Source organism: Nasonia vitripennis, chromosome 1 (genome assembly GCF_009193385.2).
Source record: "Nasonia vitripennis strain AsymCx chromosome 1, Nvit_psr_1.1, whole genome shotgun sequence".
In the NCBI taxonomy this organism is placed as follows: domain Eukaryota; kingdom Metazoa; phylum Arthropoda; class Insecta; order Hymenoptera; family Pteromalidae; genus Nasonia; species Nasonia vitripennis.
Window position 1 is genome coordinate 33560236 of NC_045757.1, and position 15819 is coordinate 33576054.

At 45.0% G+C, this 15819-nt stretch overlaps 1 protein-coding gene across 10 annotated transcripts in view; it reads left to right on the forward strand.

The window, feature by feature from the left end:
- The window catches only part of LOC100121957 (RNA pseudouridylate synthase domain-containing protein 2), a 124079-nt gene that overhangs the window by 87642 nt on the left and 20618 nt on the right, over nt 1–15819 (forward strand). For 6 of the 10 annotated variants that reach the window (XM_031920948.2, XM_032595990.1, XM_032595991.1 and 3 more), the window contains 2 exons: nt 2799–2886; nt 14679–14901. In XM_031920948.2, the coding sequence (XP_031776808.1) occupies nt 2799–2886; nt 14679–14901 (311 nt within the window). Of the gene's footprint in view, nt 1–2798; nt 2896–14678; nt 14902–15819 lie in introns of all 10 variants that reach the window. The other 4 variants (XM_031920947.2, XM_016985983.3, XM_016985986.2 and 1 more) reach the window with 1 other exon arrangement.

Consider the following 15819-nt stretch of genomic DNA (forward strand, 5'->3'; position numbering starts at 1 on the left):
TTATTGAGAGCTTTGCTGCGTACAGCCCTCGATATATCGAAACAGATGCTCGGGGCGAGAATTTTTTGAAATTCACGCACAGGCGACTTGATTCCGCGAAAAGCTGTGCAATTTGCGTCATATAAATTTTCGACGCACGTATCGAGTTCACATTACTCTCGGCGCGCTGTAGATTCTCATTAAAGAGGGGGGAGCGTCGTGTGTTTTTATCGCGCTATCGAACAAATTGCTTTGAAACGAGAGTATAATTCGAATGGTAAATCCGACGCATAATACACGCGTAATATTCTTTTACCGGTGATTCTACCATCGTAATTTCGGCGTCGCAGCGAGTGTAATTGAAAAGTTTCCGTGATATACAATTAAAAATGAAGATTAATTCGCGGATAGCTGTAACCGATTGTTTGCAGTGTCTGCGTAATGAATGTCGCGCTCGCTGAAATATCGCAGCTTTCCACGATTTCCTCGTAAATATTCTTGACGCAAAATGCAAATTCCGGAGCGCTCGCGAAATAATAGCTGTAGGGCGATAGCAACGATAACTTTGTGTATAATGGTTTTGAAAAAAAGGCGAGAATTTCGAAAAAGCATCTCAAAAGAAAGTATATCCCGCGGGCTCTCGTATAATTTTCAAGCAGACGCGTCCGGACGAGACGCGCACAATAGCGAGGGAAGAGAGGGAAGAGAAGAACAATCGTCCACGCGTCAAAGGCAGAGCTGCGCAGCGCCGAGTCTGGAGACGCTCTTGTGTGAAGCTCGCGGATGTAGCGTCTTTGACACATGCAGAAACGCTCTTTTTCACACACCGCTCTCGAGATCACACCTTGTGCGCAACGCGCGGTTTTCGCGAGAGAAAAGTCTTCTCTGTAGCTGGCCCTCTATATTTTCTATTAAATCACGTGTCACCTTCACCGGGGCTTCTGTGATGTAACTTGACGTGTATATTTTTAGCGTTTCAACGCAAGGAATTTTTTTGTTATTTTTGAAAACGAATGCTATCGTCAGTTAAACACGAAATAATCAAATACGAGATATTTCCCTTCGATTATTAGCAGCATACAGAGTTGCTTTGGTCTGGCTCCCTCTAGTTTCTATAACCGAAGATAGGTGGCGCACAGGCACTTGCCCATTCCCCTTATCATTATCTGTGCTTAGTGTGTATACACAGAGGTGTGCCACCTGTGCCAAAACTGTCCTAATTCTTGAACCTGTTGCTTGGGTCGCTCATGCTATGATGGCACAGAATTACTGTGGGATTTCTTCGTAAAATTGAAGATATGAGCCTTGTGTACCCTAAGGCCGTTTCCGCCAACGATTTTCCAACACAACGGTACCGATTAAACTACCCCTGTTTCAAATTACTCTTTGAAAAAAAATCGCCGATCTTACGTCGCGATCGAGGGTATAACAGAGGGAAGCTCCCAAAAAGAACAGGCTAAAACGGGAATAATTAATATAGTGCGAGTGTGCAATCCGGCCTCTATACTGTTCACAACGATGAGGCGGCAGCAGCAGTGTGGCATCGGATTACAAAAATCCACTCACTACTGCAGCGGCATGCAAACCAGTTAAGTAGTAAAAGCCGTTGAACGCTCAGACTCGGGCGTAGGATTTCTCATTAAATCCCAGTCCTATCCGACCTCTCTCGCAGTTCTTTCCGACTCGTAAATCGGCTCTATACGTACACGCGCGCGTACGTGTATGTGCTCCATTATTCGAGCGGCTTTTTTCTCTCTCTCTCTCTCTCTCTCTCTCTCACACACATCGGACACAGCATAGGGAAATAAAAGGGACAGGAGGACTCCTCTAACGAACGGCTTATCGCACACGGCAGCGCGGCGCCTTTGGAAGCGTTAAGGCAGCATATTTATCTCGACGGCTCAGCTGTGCCCTGCACCCGTAAGCAGTATACAGTCCGAGCGAGAGGGAGGACGATTTCTTATTCGTCCCCACTTCTTTCCGACTATTCCGGAAAAGTTTGTTCGAGAAAGAGAGTTTCCTCCCCGAACTTTCGGCACAGACGATTTTCCGAATACAAATTTTATACGAATGGCCCAGCTCGCTTATCGCCGAATATACCCGATAAGCGATGAATAATTAGCGCTGGAAACAAATGCTCAGCGTTGCGGGTCAACAAAAGATCTCGGCAAACTCATTTTCATACGGGTAAATCCGCGATGCTAGTTTGGATTCTCACGCGCAGCTCGTTGACAATAACAACAATAACGGGCTGAAAAAGCCGGTTAAACGAAATTGTAAACGAGCGCTATCGTCAAGGCTAATTAATGCCTCGGGGCAAATAATACCCCGCGCTCGGACAATTTCCCAGGCGGTTTTCCGACTTTCCTCCGATTTTCGCTGACACGCCTACACACACGTGTGTATTAAGCTCTTTTTTAGGAAGGCACTCGCGGGAAAAGGATCATCGCGTTCGAACTGCGCACGGCCAGTTGGCTTTTAATTAATACACAATCTGCTGACTACGCTTATAACGTGTATATGCGCTTTTAATACCGAAAGTTTCGGGGGCTAATTTTTCATTTCGCGATAGAAAGAACCGGCATCGAACTCAATAACGAAGCTCGCGCGTGCGTACCGCGATAAAAATATTTAGTTCCTGGAACTCACCCCATATACTCTGGCGCCGCAATGAAAGGCCCTTATTCCCAGCGATGGATATTAGCTCTCGCAGGGGTATGCATATTGTGCCTTGGAGCGACGCGGATAGTTTGCCGACTGAATGGTGTATTATACCTTTTTTTTTGTATAGTACATGGCTGCTTTTTTTTTATTTTCAGGCGAAATTGGAAACGAAGGCGTTGAAGGCGAAAAGGCCAGGATTCACGGACGAGCGCTACAATGAGACGAGCTACTACGTCGAGAATGGTGAGTGTTGTATGTTAACGATTCTTTTTTTATTAATTTATTTATTTATCTATTTATTTAATCCATAATACTTAACGATTCTTCTTTATTGTCGCATTTTTCGAGGTTGGAAGAAGCTTTGTAGACTCGCGATAGATTTCATTCTGACATACATACGCAAAGTAAGATCCTCTGAAATTTCAAGAAACTTACATGAAAGTCTCGAAAATATCACTCGACAATTCAATATCGAGGAGCCCAAGTACTGTACTACTCGCGAATCGATACGTCTTCGTCGCGACGCGCTCACAAAGGGGCCACGACTCGTGAAAAAGCCTGCGATGATGCCGAGCGAAAAAAGTAACCTGCGATTACTTTTGAGATTAACTTTGACTACCACATCATAATATACTTTCGCTCTGCATACACCAGGACAAAAATAAAACTCGCGTTTCCCATTGACAGAGTCTATGCCCTCGACTGGCTGTCGACGTAAGGAATCGAGTTATATACGAGTGTATACGTCCGTCATAGGAAGTGTTCGTATTGAAGCTCCAGCGTAGGACGAAAAAAAATCAAAGTACGACGGAAACGTGCGCAAAGGGATTCGCGATATATTGCGCTGTGATGTTTATGATACGGGTCTGCTTTTTCATTTTGTCTGTAAACTGGGACGCTTTTAGATTTCTGCGCTGATTGCTGGCGAGGAGTATTATCGATGGCGAATATACATTGGATGAAATATGTATATTGTTTAACTATAATAAATAATTTATCAGCGATTGCGAGGTCTGGGCAATATTTATCTTTAATTTACTTCGAAATGCTGCGGGAAATCGTATTAAAGAATAACAGAATATCGGATTAGGTGTAAACACGAAAATTGCCTCGTCACGTGATAGACTCGTTTTATACATCGCGTGGAGAATTCGAATTGATTCTTATTATTCATGAAATTTTTCAGAGGAAAATATAAAGCTTCTATATTTCGTATATCTTTCGCTAGCTACTATCGATCCTTCGTTAAATCCTGTAATAAAATTCTTGCGCAATATACATTCATCTACTACGCGCCTGTGAAATCCTGCACTCGATTTGCATATTCATAACGAAATTAATTAGCTTTGCTTTTGTAAATAATTCCGCTAAATCATCAAACTATGCACGTCGAATATTCGGGCTAAGATAGAGTATCGACGGACACGCATTGTACATGCATGATGAGTAGCAATCGACGAGCGAAAAATTTTAGCCGCAAACTCTGATTTCACTTTTTTCTCAACTTTTCTCCTCGCTCACACTACACATTCGAAGGAGGTCAGGATCCTTCTGCTCGTCCCGGCCCTACGCATTCGCTCTAGTTTTTAAGCGTAGTATAACGTACAAGTCGTAAAACTTGGATTAACCGGCTTTAAAAATAGATCTGCGCGCATAAATCGCAGAAACTCGGCGTGAAAACCCCTCGCGGCGATCCTCGCGTCAAAGGCAAAATAAACACAATTTCGCATTCGAGGCACGCAGTGCATCGAGCCTACATCGCTCTCTCGCTCGTCGCATTAGTATCGACAACCGATATCTGCTCCACATTCGAATAATAGATTCGGCTGCAACGCAGCAGCAGCCAGCCTAGAGCTTTTTTCGAGGCTCTCATCTCCTCCGTATAGCAATAGGGGGTACGCGAGGTGGGGGGAACAATGATCTATTAATGCCACTCGTGAGAGAGGCGACCCGAGGACCTCTCGAGAATTGTTCGCGGCGTTCAAGATGGCTCCCCGGCTCTACTCTTGGACTCTGCTTTTATTAGGATCGTTCGTGAAACTTTGCCGGGGCTTCGAGAGGAGAGGAGCTCGAAGGCCTTTTTGTTTCCCCGCGGCGCGCGTTTCTCTCTGTTTTTCCCTTGTTTTATTAGCAACGAAGAGAGCGAGCGAGAGAGAGAGAGAGAGAGAGAGAGAGAGAGAGAGAGAGAGAGAGAGAGAGAGAGAGAGGAGACTCTACTGATCAAACAGGACCTGAGGCAATGATGATGGCTCTTGGTTTTAGCGAATATAGGGAGATCTGTATATGTCTGTGTGCGTGTTGTCCGCTTTGTCGTCATAGGTTCGATGAATTACGTGCGTCATGTGTGTTTTTTCCGGCATTGCTTTTCGTTCGTTATTCCAGCTTTGGATGCTTGGTTTTTAATATTGACATTTTTATTTTGACCGCTAAATCATTAAGTTTCGTATATGAAAGAGTTTTCAAGGGGGAGACGGAAGTTTTAATCACGAAAAACGCGCGTGGTAAAATCTCCGCGTATTAGATATTTTCCGTTATAGAACACAGGCGCACGTGGAGCTTTAATGAAAAATTTTTCGACAGTTATAATATAAGAGAGACGGATATGAAATTTTTTCACATTCATAAAACGAAAAATGCGTCTGTGCGTGAGCTTTTCATCGAAATGAGGTACCACTTGACCAGTGTCGCGTTTAAATCAGTTCCGGGAAACCCACACACAGCTCTTTAGCGAAATTCAAAATTACAACGGCCTGTATATAATTCGAAATTACGCAGTTAATTACAAACGCAGCGTTGCAGGCGCAGTCTTTTTAATTTCGATGCATGAACGAGTTCGAAACGGTGTGCGGCTCTCTCTCTCTCTTCGAGAGAAATTTTTGCTAGTTTGACCCAAATGGATGATGGCATACGGCCGCCGTGGCGCGAAGTTGTGTTGATTGAAGTTCTCGAATGACCGTTTTTAATTATTTCGCCATCCAACCCTATCTCTCTCTCTCTCTCTCTCTCTCTCTCTCTCTCTCTCTCTCTCTCTCTCTCTCTCTCTCTCTCTCTCTGTATATGTGGTTAATAGAACTTTCCGCGCCGGAGTCTCCCGTTACAAATTAGTCCCGGCGGAGTTTTCTCATAGACCGTACTCGCGCCCACCATTACTGATCGAGAGAAAGAGAGAAGAGCCAGACGAGACTGGCCATTTTTCACTATGACGGAAAATCGTCGGTGCTATTTGACATCCGTCGTGGTTTTCAAGACCGGTATTTATCGTGTATTTTTTTCTTATTTCGCAAGCGAGTCTTCAAGCTTGTGAACACTGTGTAAATCTTACAGAACTGTAGAAATCAACAAATATCGCTGAATGAAGCAAACGCGGGCTAAATCGTTATTCGTCGTGATACGCGATAAATAATCCAAACGCCCGAATAAACAACCGTAGTCTAACAAAACCGCGTCTCGTCAATTCCGCAATATTTACTCAATAAATCCCGCTCCGCTACAAAACCACCAACGCACTCTCCGATAAAAAAAGCGAGCTACATCAACACTTCGGACACAAAAAAGGCGCATCTAAAAGCAAATATTTACCGCCGACTAAGTCCTTCGCCGAAAAATATTTTCTCAGCACAGACCGCCGAGAGCCACCGGCACTCTAATTAAAGCCTCGGCCTATAGTCTCTCATTAAAGCGAAAACCGCCGCCTCGCTGCAGCTCAAAGCGCCGGCGAATAGCAAAAAAAACGAAGTAAATAAATAATCAGGCGCACGCGACCGGTGTCGACGCGATAAATTCATCATTCGGCCGCGGGGTTTTTCACGCAGTAGGCACGAGGAAGAAGAGAGAAAAAAAAATAAAGCGGTGGAAGAAGAAGAAAAATAGAGACACAGCGCGAGAAACGCTAAAGAGTGAGAGGACTCGCCGCGAGTATTTGCGGAGCGTTTAAGCCCTGGCGGGCAGCCAGATTATTTTGCAAAAGCGCCGGCTAGACTTTATATGCGCTTCCTCTATACTCTGCACTATGAAAAATATATCCTAGGAATAAGAGAGAGAAAGACTGTGTGTGTATGTATAAATATTGCAGCTGCCGTCTATGGCTCAATTTTTTTGAGGTCACGCTTGGATCGGTTTTGATTAAATTAATGCGAGAGAGAGAGAGAGAGAGAGAGAGAGAGAGAGAGAGAGAGAGAGAGAGAGACGCACGGCCAGCTCTCTGCAGTCGAACAATCGCGAGCTGTTGCACTCAATCTGATTACCCGAATGCTATACAGATATACGAAATGCGCGTGTAATATATTTTTTCGAAAGATTACCGAGCTGTCCAGATAAGCGCTGAACTGATGCGTTCTCTATTCTACCTTACACACACATACAAACACACACACACACACACAGCTAGGAGAGAAATAGAGTACGAATTCATCGCGCGCTCGAGGGCTACAGAGTATATAACAAATGAAATACAAATGAATTCCGCCCCCACATATGGCCGCAGCAGCTTGTCTCGATCTTTTTGTTCCCGACAGCCATACTGTAGTCTCGTCGCGTCGACGCCGGCAAAAATCAATCGTCGCTTTTCCCGCCGCTCGTCGGAAAAATCTCCTCCGCTATTTGCTATTTTTATCCCGCTAAAATAGCGTTATTACCATACCCTCGCGGCTGTATACTTTGCTGCCGCGCAGATGGCTTTATTTGCGTATACAAACTTGGCCGTAAAAGCGGTATCAAGTGCGCGAGCGAAGCGATAGCCACTTGATCCTTGGCAGAGGGTCAAGATCGCTCTGGAATTTTTTTTTTTTTTTGGCTCTATGCGAGAGCTTATATCGAAAGAGGATAGTCCAGAAACGGCTCTGAAATTTTCAAGACTACCAACTTGAGAGATAGTATGAAAAAAAACAGCGCGAGAAAATTCATCACCGAATAAATCAATAATTCCGGTCTCCGACAGAGTCGACGCATACACAGGAGGAGCTATACGTGATTCAAATCTAGATCCGATGGCATCTCGCTCTCGCGACTATACTTCGGCCGAGCGGCGTGTGCTATCGAGCCCCGGGAATCCCCGGTTTCTCTACACGTGTACACGTAGTGTATATACTCTACTCCGGTAATTCGAGTCTTTTGTGTCTCGGCAGCGGGCTATATTCATGCCTCTTCACCTTTCCCCGTCCCTTCTTACATTGTCCTGCGCCGCCGCGAGAGGTCTGACACGCGTGTGTGTGTGTGTACGCTTTTGCGCGCGAGAGAGCCATTAATCGCTCGTCCGCAAAAGCCGCATACACGTGTGTATGTATATATATATATATATATATATATATATATATATATATTGTCGCGAGAGAGCGAATATTCCGCAGCCGTAGCGTATACAACATGTGTGTGTGTGTGTGTGTGTGTGTGTATCCATTATCGTGGGCCGTGCGCGAGAGCTTCGGAAGTCTGCTTTCCTATTCATGAGTCTGCTCTCGGCGAGAGTCCTTTGTTGGCTTAATTAAGATTGACGGGCGTTGCCAATTTTTTTTCTTCCTCATCGAAGCTCGCCTTAAGGCGGATATACGAGACTCGTTCATGTCGAAAGGTTGTTGTGTCGTTGACTAATGGCGGTTGACGGTGAATTATAAGGGACGTGCTTACCAGGAATAAATCAAAGCAATATGCGACGCTCCAGAGATAATCGCAGGTACGTCTGACCTTGTCCGGATGTTTCTACTTGTTTGTGCGAAACCTACATCGATGTGTCGTTCGATTTGCGAGTGATGGACTCGTTTCCATCAACCGTGATTTATGTATGAACGGATATGATTCCGAGTGAGCAGCGATGTGCAAACTGTTATTACGCTGATAAAACACACAACAAAGCATCACTTATTCAAACGGTTAATCCAATTATACGAGCTGCAGAAGTTTCAGCCCCCGTCGCGTCTTCTGGAGGGGGGGGGGCGCATCTACATAGTTTCCGCGACTTCTAGAACTAGAACTTGATAAACTCGCGCGCAGAGCAGTCCCCTAAATGCATGCTAAGTAGTAACAGCTGGCTCGGGTAAGACCCGGCTGTACACGTCGTAATAATCGGGGGCGCCACCGAGTTTTAAATTAATTCGATCCTGACATGGACTCAACCGAATTGGAGATTCCTCGACCCCGTCTCAAGAATCGCGTATTCGCACACTCGATCGGATCAACCCTGTCGAGCATATACCTGCATAATAATTCAGCCAAATGGAAGTTGAAATTGCTCGCGGATTAATCAGGGCTGGGCCGAAAAACGAAAAGCTCGCGCCGGCACGTCTCCCAAGGGGGATTTTCCCTCTCTTTCTCGGGGGGCTTTTCATTCGGAGCTTCTGCTTCCGCAAACCATCCCCCTTTTTCTCTATCTCTTATACCACTGGCTTTACAAAACTACGACAAAGACTTTTCGTGCATCTACATTCCGCCCTCGACGACGACGACGCTTTCTCTTCCTCCTCCGCGTCTTTTTTCATAGACTCGCGACTCGATTCCACGTGGTCGCGCTCGGCGTGTACTTCTTTCTCTCCGCGAGTCCGTTGTGAGACGGCGTCAAGGCGCTGGTGTGTAAGGGTGTTTTTTTCGTGCTATCTTTCGACGCTCGGATTCGCGAGAGCGGAAAACATACCTTGAGGAGAGAAGAAGAGAAAAAGCTCGCCGCACGCGGCGGTTAAAGTTTTTATGTTCAATTTAACTTTTGTCTCGCTTGGGGCGCTGTGTGTAGAGTCCCCTCGTCTACTCTGGGAAATGATTTGTTGGAGGATTTTTTATGAGAGGCTTTTTAACGCGGTGTGTCTTGTTTGAGTATATTTTCTCGACGGTTTCGTAATTATACGCTTTTCTTGGTTATGCAAACTTTTGAATCTTCAGAATCGAGTGGATCTGATAGAATTTAAAATCGACGCCCCCTTTATTCGCGATAATACAATCGCTCGCTTGGAATCAAACCACTTTTACCGAGCGCGAGAGTATATATCGAAAAATAGGTCGCAGACGAGATGCGGGCTCGGAGCAAAATGAAACTAGCACCTGAGAATTCAAATTGAATAGACCAGTTTATTCTGGCGCACGCGCGGCAGCTTTTTCGCATTCGAGACGAAGAAAAAAAAAAGAGAAACTCCGCGCTTTGCCAAGCTTTTCCGTCTATTTGTCCTTGCCTCCCCCTTTTCTTCCACGACTTCCTTCCGCGGCATTTTTCCGCCCTTCGCGCATCATCCCCCGGGCTCTTATTGCTTCGTTCCTCGCGATTCAGTTCTGCGATATTAAAATTGCTAGGAGGGGGAGAGTTTCGTATAATAAGGAACGCCGGCGGCGCTATACGTCGCGCAAAGTTAATTACCTTGGTTGGGATTCAATGAGGTGTGCGATTTCTTGCGACAAGAGCCCTCGCGATTGCGCAGTTTTTTTTTCTCTGCGCTGTATGAGCTTGGGTGTCGGAGGGCTGAATTTCGTTCTTTTAATATAGTTTATAAAGTAGTATTTTTTTTTCTTAAATTAAATCCCTGACATTCTAACTAAAGTGAAATCTCACCTACAAAATAATGTTTACAGCTGATAGTATACTCACACATTTCGGTCTTCTATCTGGAGAATTTCGAATAATACCATAAATGTATGAATTCATTTCTCCAGTCTACCCCGCGGGAATATGCTAATGCCTCATGCTAAAATGTCCAAAACGCTAAGTAAATTTACATTCCGCGTTAATCTTCCGACCGGCCCTACACTTCCTGTTGTTTCTTCAATTCCACCCGTAATAATGAAGTCTCGCCGGCGCAAACGCTTATACTTCAACTTTTCCACATTAACAAAGCTGTAGAAAAACGCTACGCGTATACATCCAAGGCTCACCCCTGTAAACTAAAACTATGATGACCCTCTGTGTATTCACTAAAAAAAAAGGAAAAATTAAATTCCGTTCCTACAGCTTCCCATCGCTTTTAATTGAAATTTTTACGCGCTCTCACGGTCGTATTCCATTTTCGAAAAAATCGTAAAAGCTCCACACTACTCCTGCGCAATCGAGAATGTTTGCAATTAAAACACCAGCGCGGGCAGTCGATCAAAAAGCCATATATATACCTCGACCTCGAGAGGTACAGAACAAAAAAAAATTCCTACGCACGACAGCGAAAAAGGATAAATAATCCGAGGCTTGAGAGTTGAATCGCACTGGCCATTAGACCGGTATACGTATATAGCGTACACGCACATACTCGTGCGACCGAAAAAGAAGAAAGAGGCCGTCAGCTCTCTCCTTTTAAATCCATTTTCCGTCCCCGGAGAGGGAAAATCGCGCAGCGAACACGTGTAGCTATCTGTCTCTTAAACGTCTCTTTTTCTCTTTCGAGCGCGCTCCGGGGGATCAATTAAAAAAAAAAAGGCCGAGCGGCAAAAAGAGACGCGGTGGAAACAGAGTCGCGCGACTCGGAAATTTTAATTGGACGCCATTAGCCGGCGAGCTCCGAAAAGGAGAGAGAAAAATCGCGACCGTGTTCGACATCGACTTCGTGTAAACTACGACCCTTCACATGTATTATACCGTTGAATCGATGACGGGATGGATGAAACGTTCGGAGGGGAAAAAAAAATCCTCGGCTGCACCAGCTGCACTACTGCGGTATTACGAGCGGACCCGCGAGTGAATTATTCGAGCGTTCTTTCCGCATCGCTTGGCTACTCGGCCTTTTGCCTCGGCTGTGGAATTTTCGTCCAGCGAAATATTCATTCTCGGGCGTTGTAGGAATTAATTAAAGCCGTGTATGTTTTGGGGAAAACGCGATTGTAACGCGCGGCTATTACGTGCGGCCGGACGCGCGCTCGCGATATTATAATAACGATGATTCGTAATAATCATCCGAAGGTATATACATACGCAACGGTTATTAAAATTTTCGGTTTCGAACTAATTTTAGTCGCGACACGCCAGATTGCGAGATTAGCAGAGAAAAGTTCAAAGAAGCGCACGCGCATACCCAAGCAAGTTTAAATTACAAAAGTATAGTCTGGCTGTGCACCGCGCGGCAGATGTAATTATATTGCAGCCTGCATAGGTATATATATACTCGGAAGTGAATTTTGAGTCTCGTATATTTCACGAATCCGCTCGCTCTCTACGTTTCTAATTATGCCCGTCACGTTTCGCTCGAGAGTCTACTTATGCCCCGCCGTTTGATAAAAACCATTCGGCGAAATACCTCCCGTGTGCATAGTCCGGCGCTCTCGCTGCTGTCGCCCTTTATTTTTAGTTCGAGAGAGGAAGAGAGTTCGCAAGGGAATGCGCGCAATTACGCGAGAGGGTCTAATTTTGTTTCGTAATTTTTCACCTGACAGCCGGGGCTAATTTAGGAATAGCTAATTTACTGCACCGAGAGCGCGACGAGTATGCGCGTGACTATGTCCGACGTGGAATTAAGTGTATACATCAGGACTTTATAATCAGGAATATAAATAAGCATCTAAATGACGTTACGTTATTTTTCCTCGAAGCTGCGCATGCACAACGGAAAATTCATCCTTGCCACTGTAATCTTACACGAGATCGATTAAGCGTCCCACATCTGGTGCGCTGATGGAACACAGCTGAAAAGGCTCGAGCGTCGCGAGTATAAAATAATAGCGTCAATTAGTCCAATCACCGAACGTGTATCCACACACGTGGACGTATACACATTGAAAGCTAAAATTCGACGATAATCGAATGGTCCATCTCTCAACTGACGAACGACTGCTATACTGTTGGACAAAAAAAAAAAATACGGGGACGTGCTGTACTGAGCCATAAGCTCCAGGCAAATGTGTGCGATCGATTCTCGCGCACGACGAGTTCGGATTTTTGAAAAAGTTTTTTGCTTGTTTATGGCGGGGAGAGAGGGAGTCGCGAGCCAGGCGCGAAAATTATTTTTCCCCGGGATTTTACGAGCCGAGCGCGTCGACGGCTCGACTTGTTTTTTTATTGTCGCGGGGGCGGCAGGTTTTGAGATATGTTTGCTTTGCTCTCTCGATTGAATTCGAGTGCATATATTTTTCTCTTTTCTTTTCATTCGCGGAAAAGCAAATCGCTTCGCGGTATAGCGATATTATACTTTATATGAAATTCCTCTCGATATTTTTCATATCTTCTCTCTGATATAACGTATTATTTCGAATGGGCTCACGTATATCGAGTGTCCGTTAATCGAAGGATTTCGAGATTTTCAAGCGCACTTGGCACAGATTTTCGATTTGCATATTAGGATTAGAAAATAACTCCTATTTGCCTATACTCCTGCATATATCACTTTATTTTCGAAAAAAAAAGAAAAATTGTTCCATCCTACCCAGCGTTTATTAAATCCCGAACGATATAATTCCGCGGCTTTGAAATGCGCGGCGGAATTGATTTCGAGAGAGAGAGAGAGAGAGAGAGAGAGAGAGAGAGAGAGAGAGAGTCATTCCGAGCAATTCTTCATTCGATTTGAGTTCACGAGCGCGCGAGATCGCGGGGATATCGAAAAATAAAATGGATTCAATCTGATTAATTAATAGTAGGCGGTTCACGAGTGTGAAAAATAAATGCGTCTGGCTCGTGAATTTTAAAGAGGCAAACGCGGCACGAAACATACGCGTTTATGCTATAAAATCACCTGCCTGATAACGTTATTATGATCGAATAAACAAAATCGTCGTTGTGAGAGAGCAAAAAAAAAAAAAGAAAAAAAATACGACGAAATTTCCGAGCCGTAAAACTCTCTATCAAAACTTTACGCTTCGTTCGTCGGAGAAAGCGACGTCTTGAAGAGATATAAAACCTCATCTCTATCTCCAGCGGATACATAGCGAAAAGACGAACCTCGTCGATGCGTCTTTCACGCGCATATTATTTAAATGCTCTTGGGAAAACGCGAAAGATGAATCGCGGCTAAAAGCCTCTCCGCGGAGATATCATTTCCGAGAACATAAAGTTTACGAATATCCGGAGAGCAAAAAACGTGCGCGCGAACCTATCGATTATATATTCTTCTGAAAAGGTGCGTTGGCAAGCTTCCATCCGTCCCTTCCTCCCTTTTTTACGATTCAACCCTAAATGGATAAAAATTTCAGCTCCGCAGTAATAATAATAATCGAAACAAGCAGACAAAAGAGAATACAGTACAGTATAGAAAGAATCGTCCCTTCCGCGTCTCCGATTCCGCGACTCTCATGACACGCTCCCATAACCCATTCGTTATCCTCCCTTTTCTTTTTGCGCTCTTTATGTACTCTTTCTCTCCAGCGAGGGATTATAAGCGCGAGGTGTCACGCGAGCTCCATTACGCGAGCAGTGCGTGAAATATGTTGATCCGCGACATAAGTAGGAAATAATCACGGTACTTTCGCCGCCGCTGCAGGTTGACATTTCTCCATGCTGATATTTAATATCACCGCCGCCGCGAGAGCTTTTTTCCCTCTCTCTAAAGCTTTGCGTATACGTGTATGTGCTACGGCAGTGTATACAGCGTTGTTTGCTCTCGCCTTCGCAGCTTTATTCTCTCGAGCTGTTTTTACGAGCGTTCGCTGCTTCATTTTGTTGCTGCAACGACGCCGCCCACGCGGCTTTCGTGCTAGACTATATGTATATAGCTGCTTCGAGACTTTTTCGAGGGAAGGGATCGCGCGATGGCGTGTGCGAGGGTGGTGGTGGCTTGTAGGCTGTAGCGCACTACGACGAGCCCTCGTTTCTTGTAGTTTGTGGAAGGGGTTGGAAGGAAGTTTCGCTATGCGCTAAGGGGATGTTATAGCTTGTGTATGTGTGTGTGTCTGTGTGTTGCGGGTAGTGGATTCAAATTTTGGAGGGATTTTTAGTTAGATTCGAATGGAATGTTACAAGAGATGCTGGTTGTAGCCATTACAATAATTTTGTATTGATTGCGGAATTCCAATAGTCGGCAGCTTGTTTAATCTAACGCGATTACTCGATTTTGCAAACATATGCAGTTAATTACAATTAACGGATAATCGAATGAACAACCTACTACAACAGAACAACAAATACTAAAAATATCCTAAAATTTCTGTCGCAGGTCTGCGCAAAGTCTACCCGTACTACTTCACCTTCACGACGTTCACGAAAGGCCGCTGGGTCGGCGAGAAGATCCTGGAGGTGTTCGCCCGGGAGTTTCGAGCCCATCCGGCCGAAGAGTACGAGCGCTGTATACGCGCCGGTACACTCACGGTCAACTACCAGAAGGTCGACGTCGACTACAGATTGCGACACAATGACCTGCTCGCCAACGTCGTTCACAGGTAAACGAACTTGTCTCTGTCTCTCTCTCTCTCTCTCTCTCTCTTTTTCCTTTCACTCCTATACTGTATTATCTCTGTCTTCTATCTACACCACTATACTTTTACGCTTTGCGCGCGAGGAGCGGATATTAGAATTCAGCGAGAAAATCGAATCGGGAAAGATAAAATCCGCGAAAGGAACTTTTTCCGATCGATATTGAAACATCCATCAATGACACAAGTATTATACCGGTTTTCTCTGACTCACGCGGGGATTTTTCATCGCTCCTCGCGCGCACTTGTGTTACGCGTATACGAAAACACCATCCGAACCCGACCGAGGAAAGGCATGAGAGACAAGTATACACACACGTAATGTGACGTAAGTTGCGTTAACCAGTTCAAGCGGTCAGCTGCAGTGGCGGCTCGTTATACACTTACATACACAGCCCATATCCGATGAAACAAGACGAAAAAGGGCAAAGGTAGCCCGTCGACCGAGAGATAGCTTGTAGAAAGAGAGAACCGCAGCAGTGTAGGTCTAGGCCGTCAGGATCCCGCCGTGGCAGGAACGGCGGCACGGCTCAGCACAAGATATCCTTGGCATCGATTAAATCGCAAAACTCGCTCCGCGCGCATCTGCTGTCTTTCTCGTATGTGTATGTGTGTATGATAAGAGAGCTACGCTACTACTGGATTGAATTTCTCAGTCGAGGTCGTGACGCTCTTTTTTTTTTTTCTTTTTTGTTTATTCCTTTGAGTAGTTTATCGGCGGTTCGAGTGTTCCTGCTTCTACTTTCGAACGCTCTTGAATCCGTAAAAATGTGTTTTTGAAGGTCGGCCGTTCGATATTCAATTCCTTTAAAACGTGCACACTGGCACTTCATCCAATACACAAGCCCGAGTAGAGGCTGAAATAAAAGTGAAGGAAAATAACCG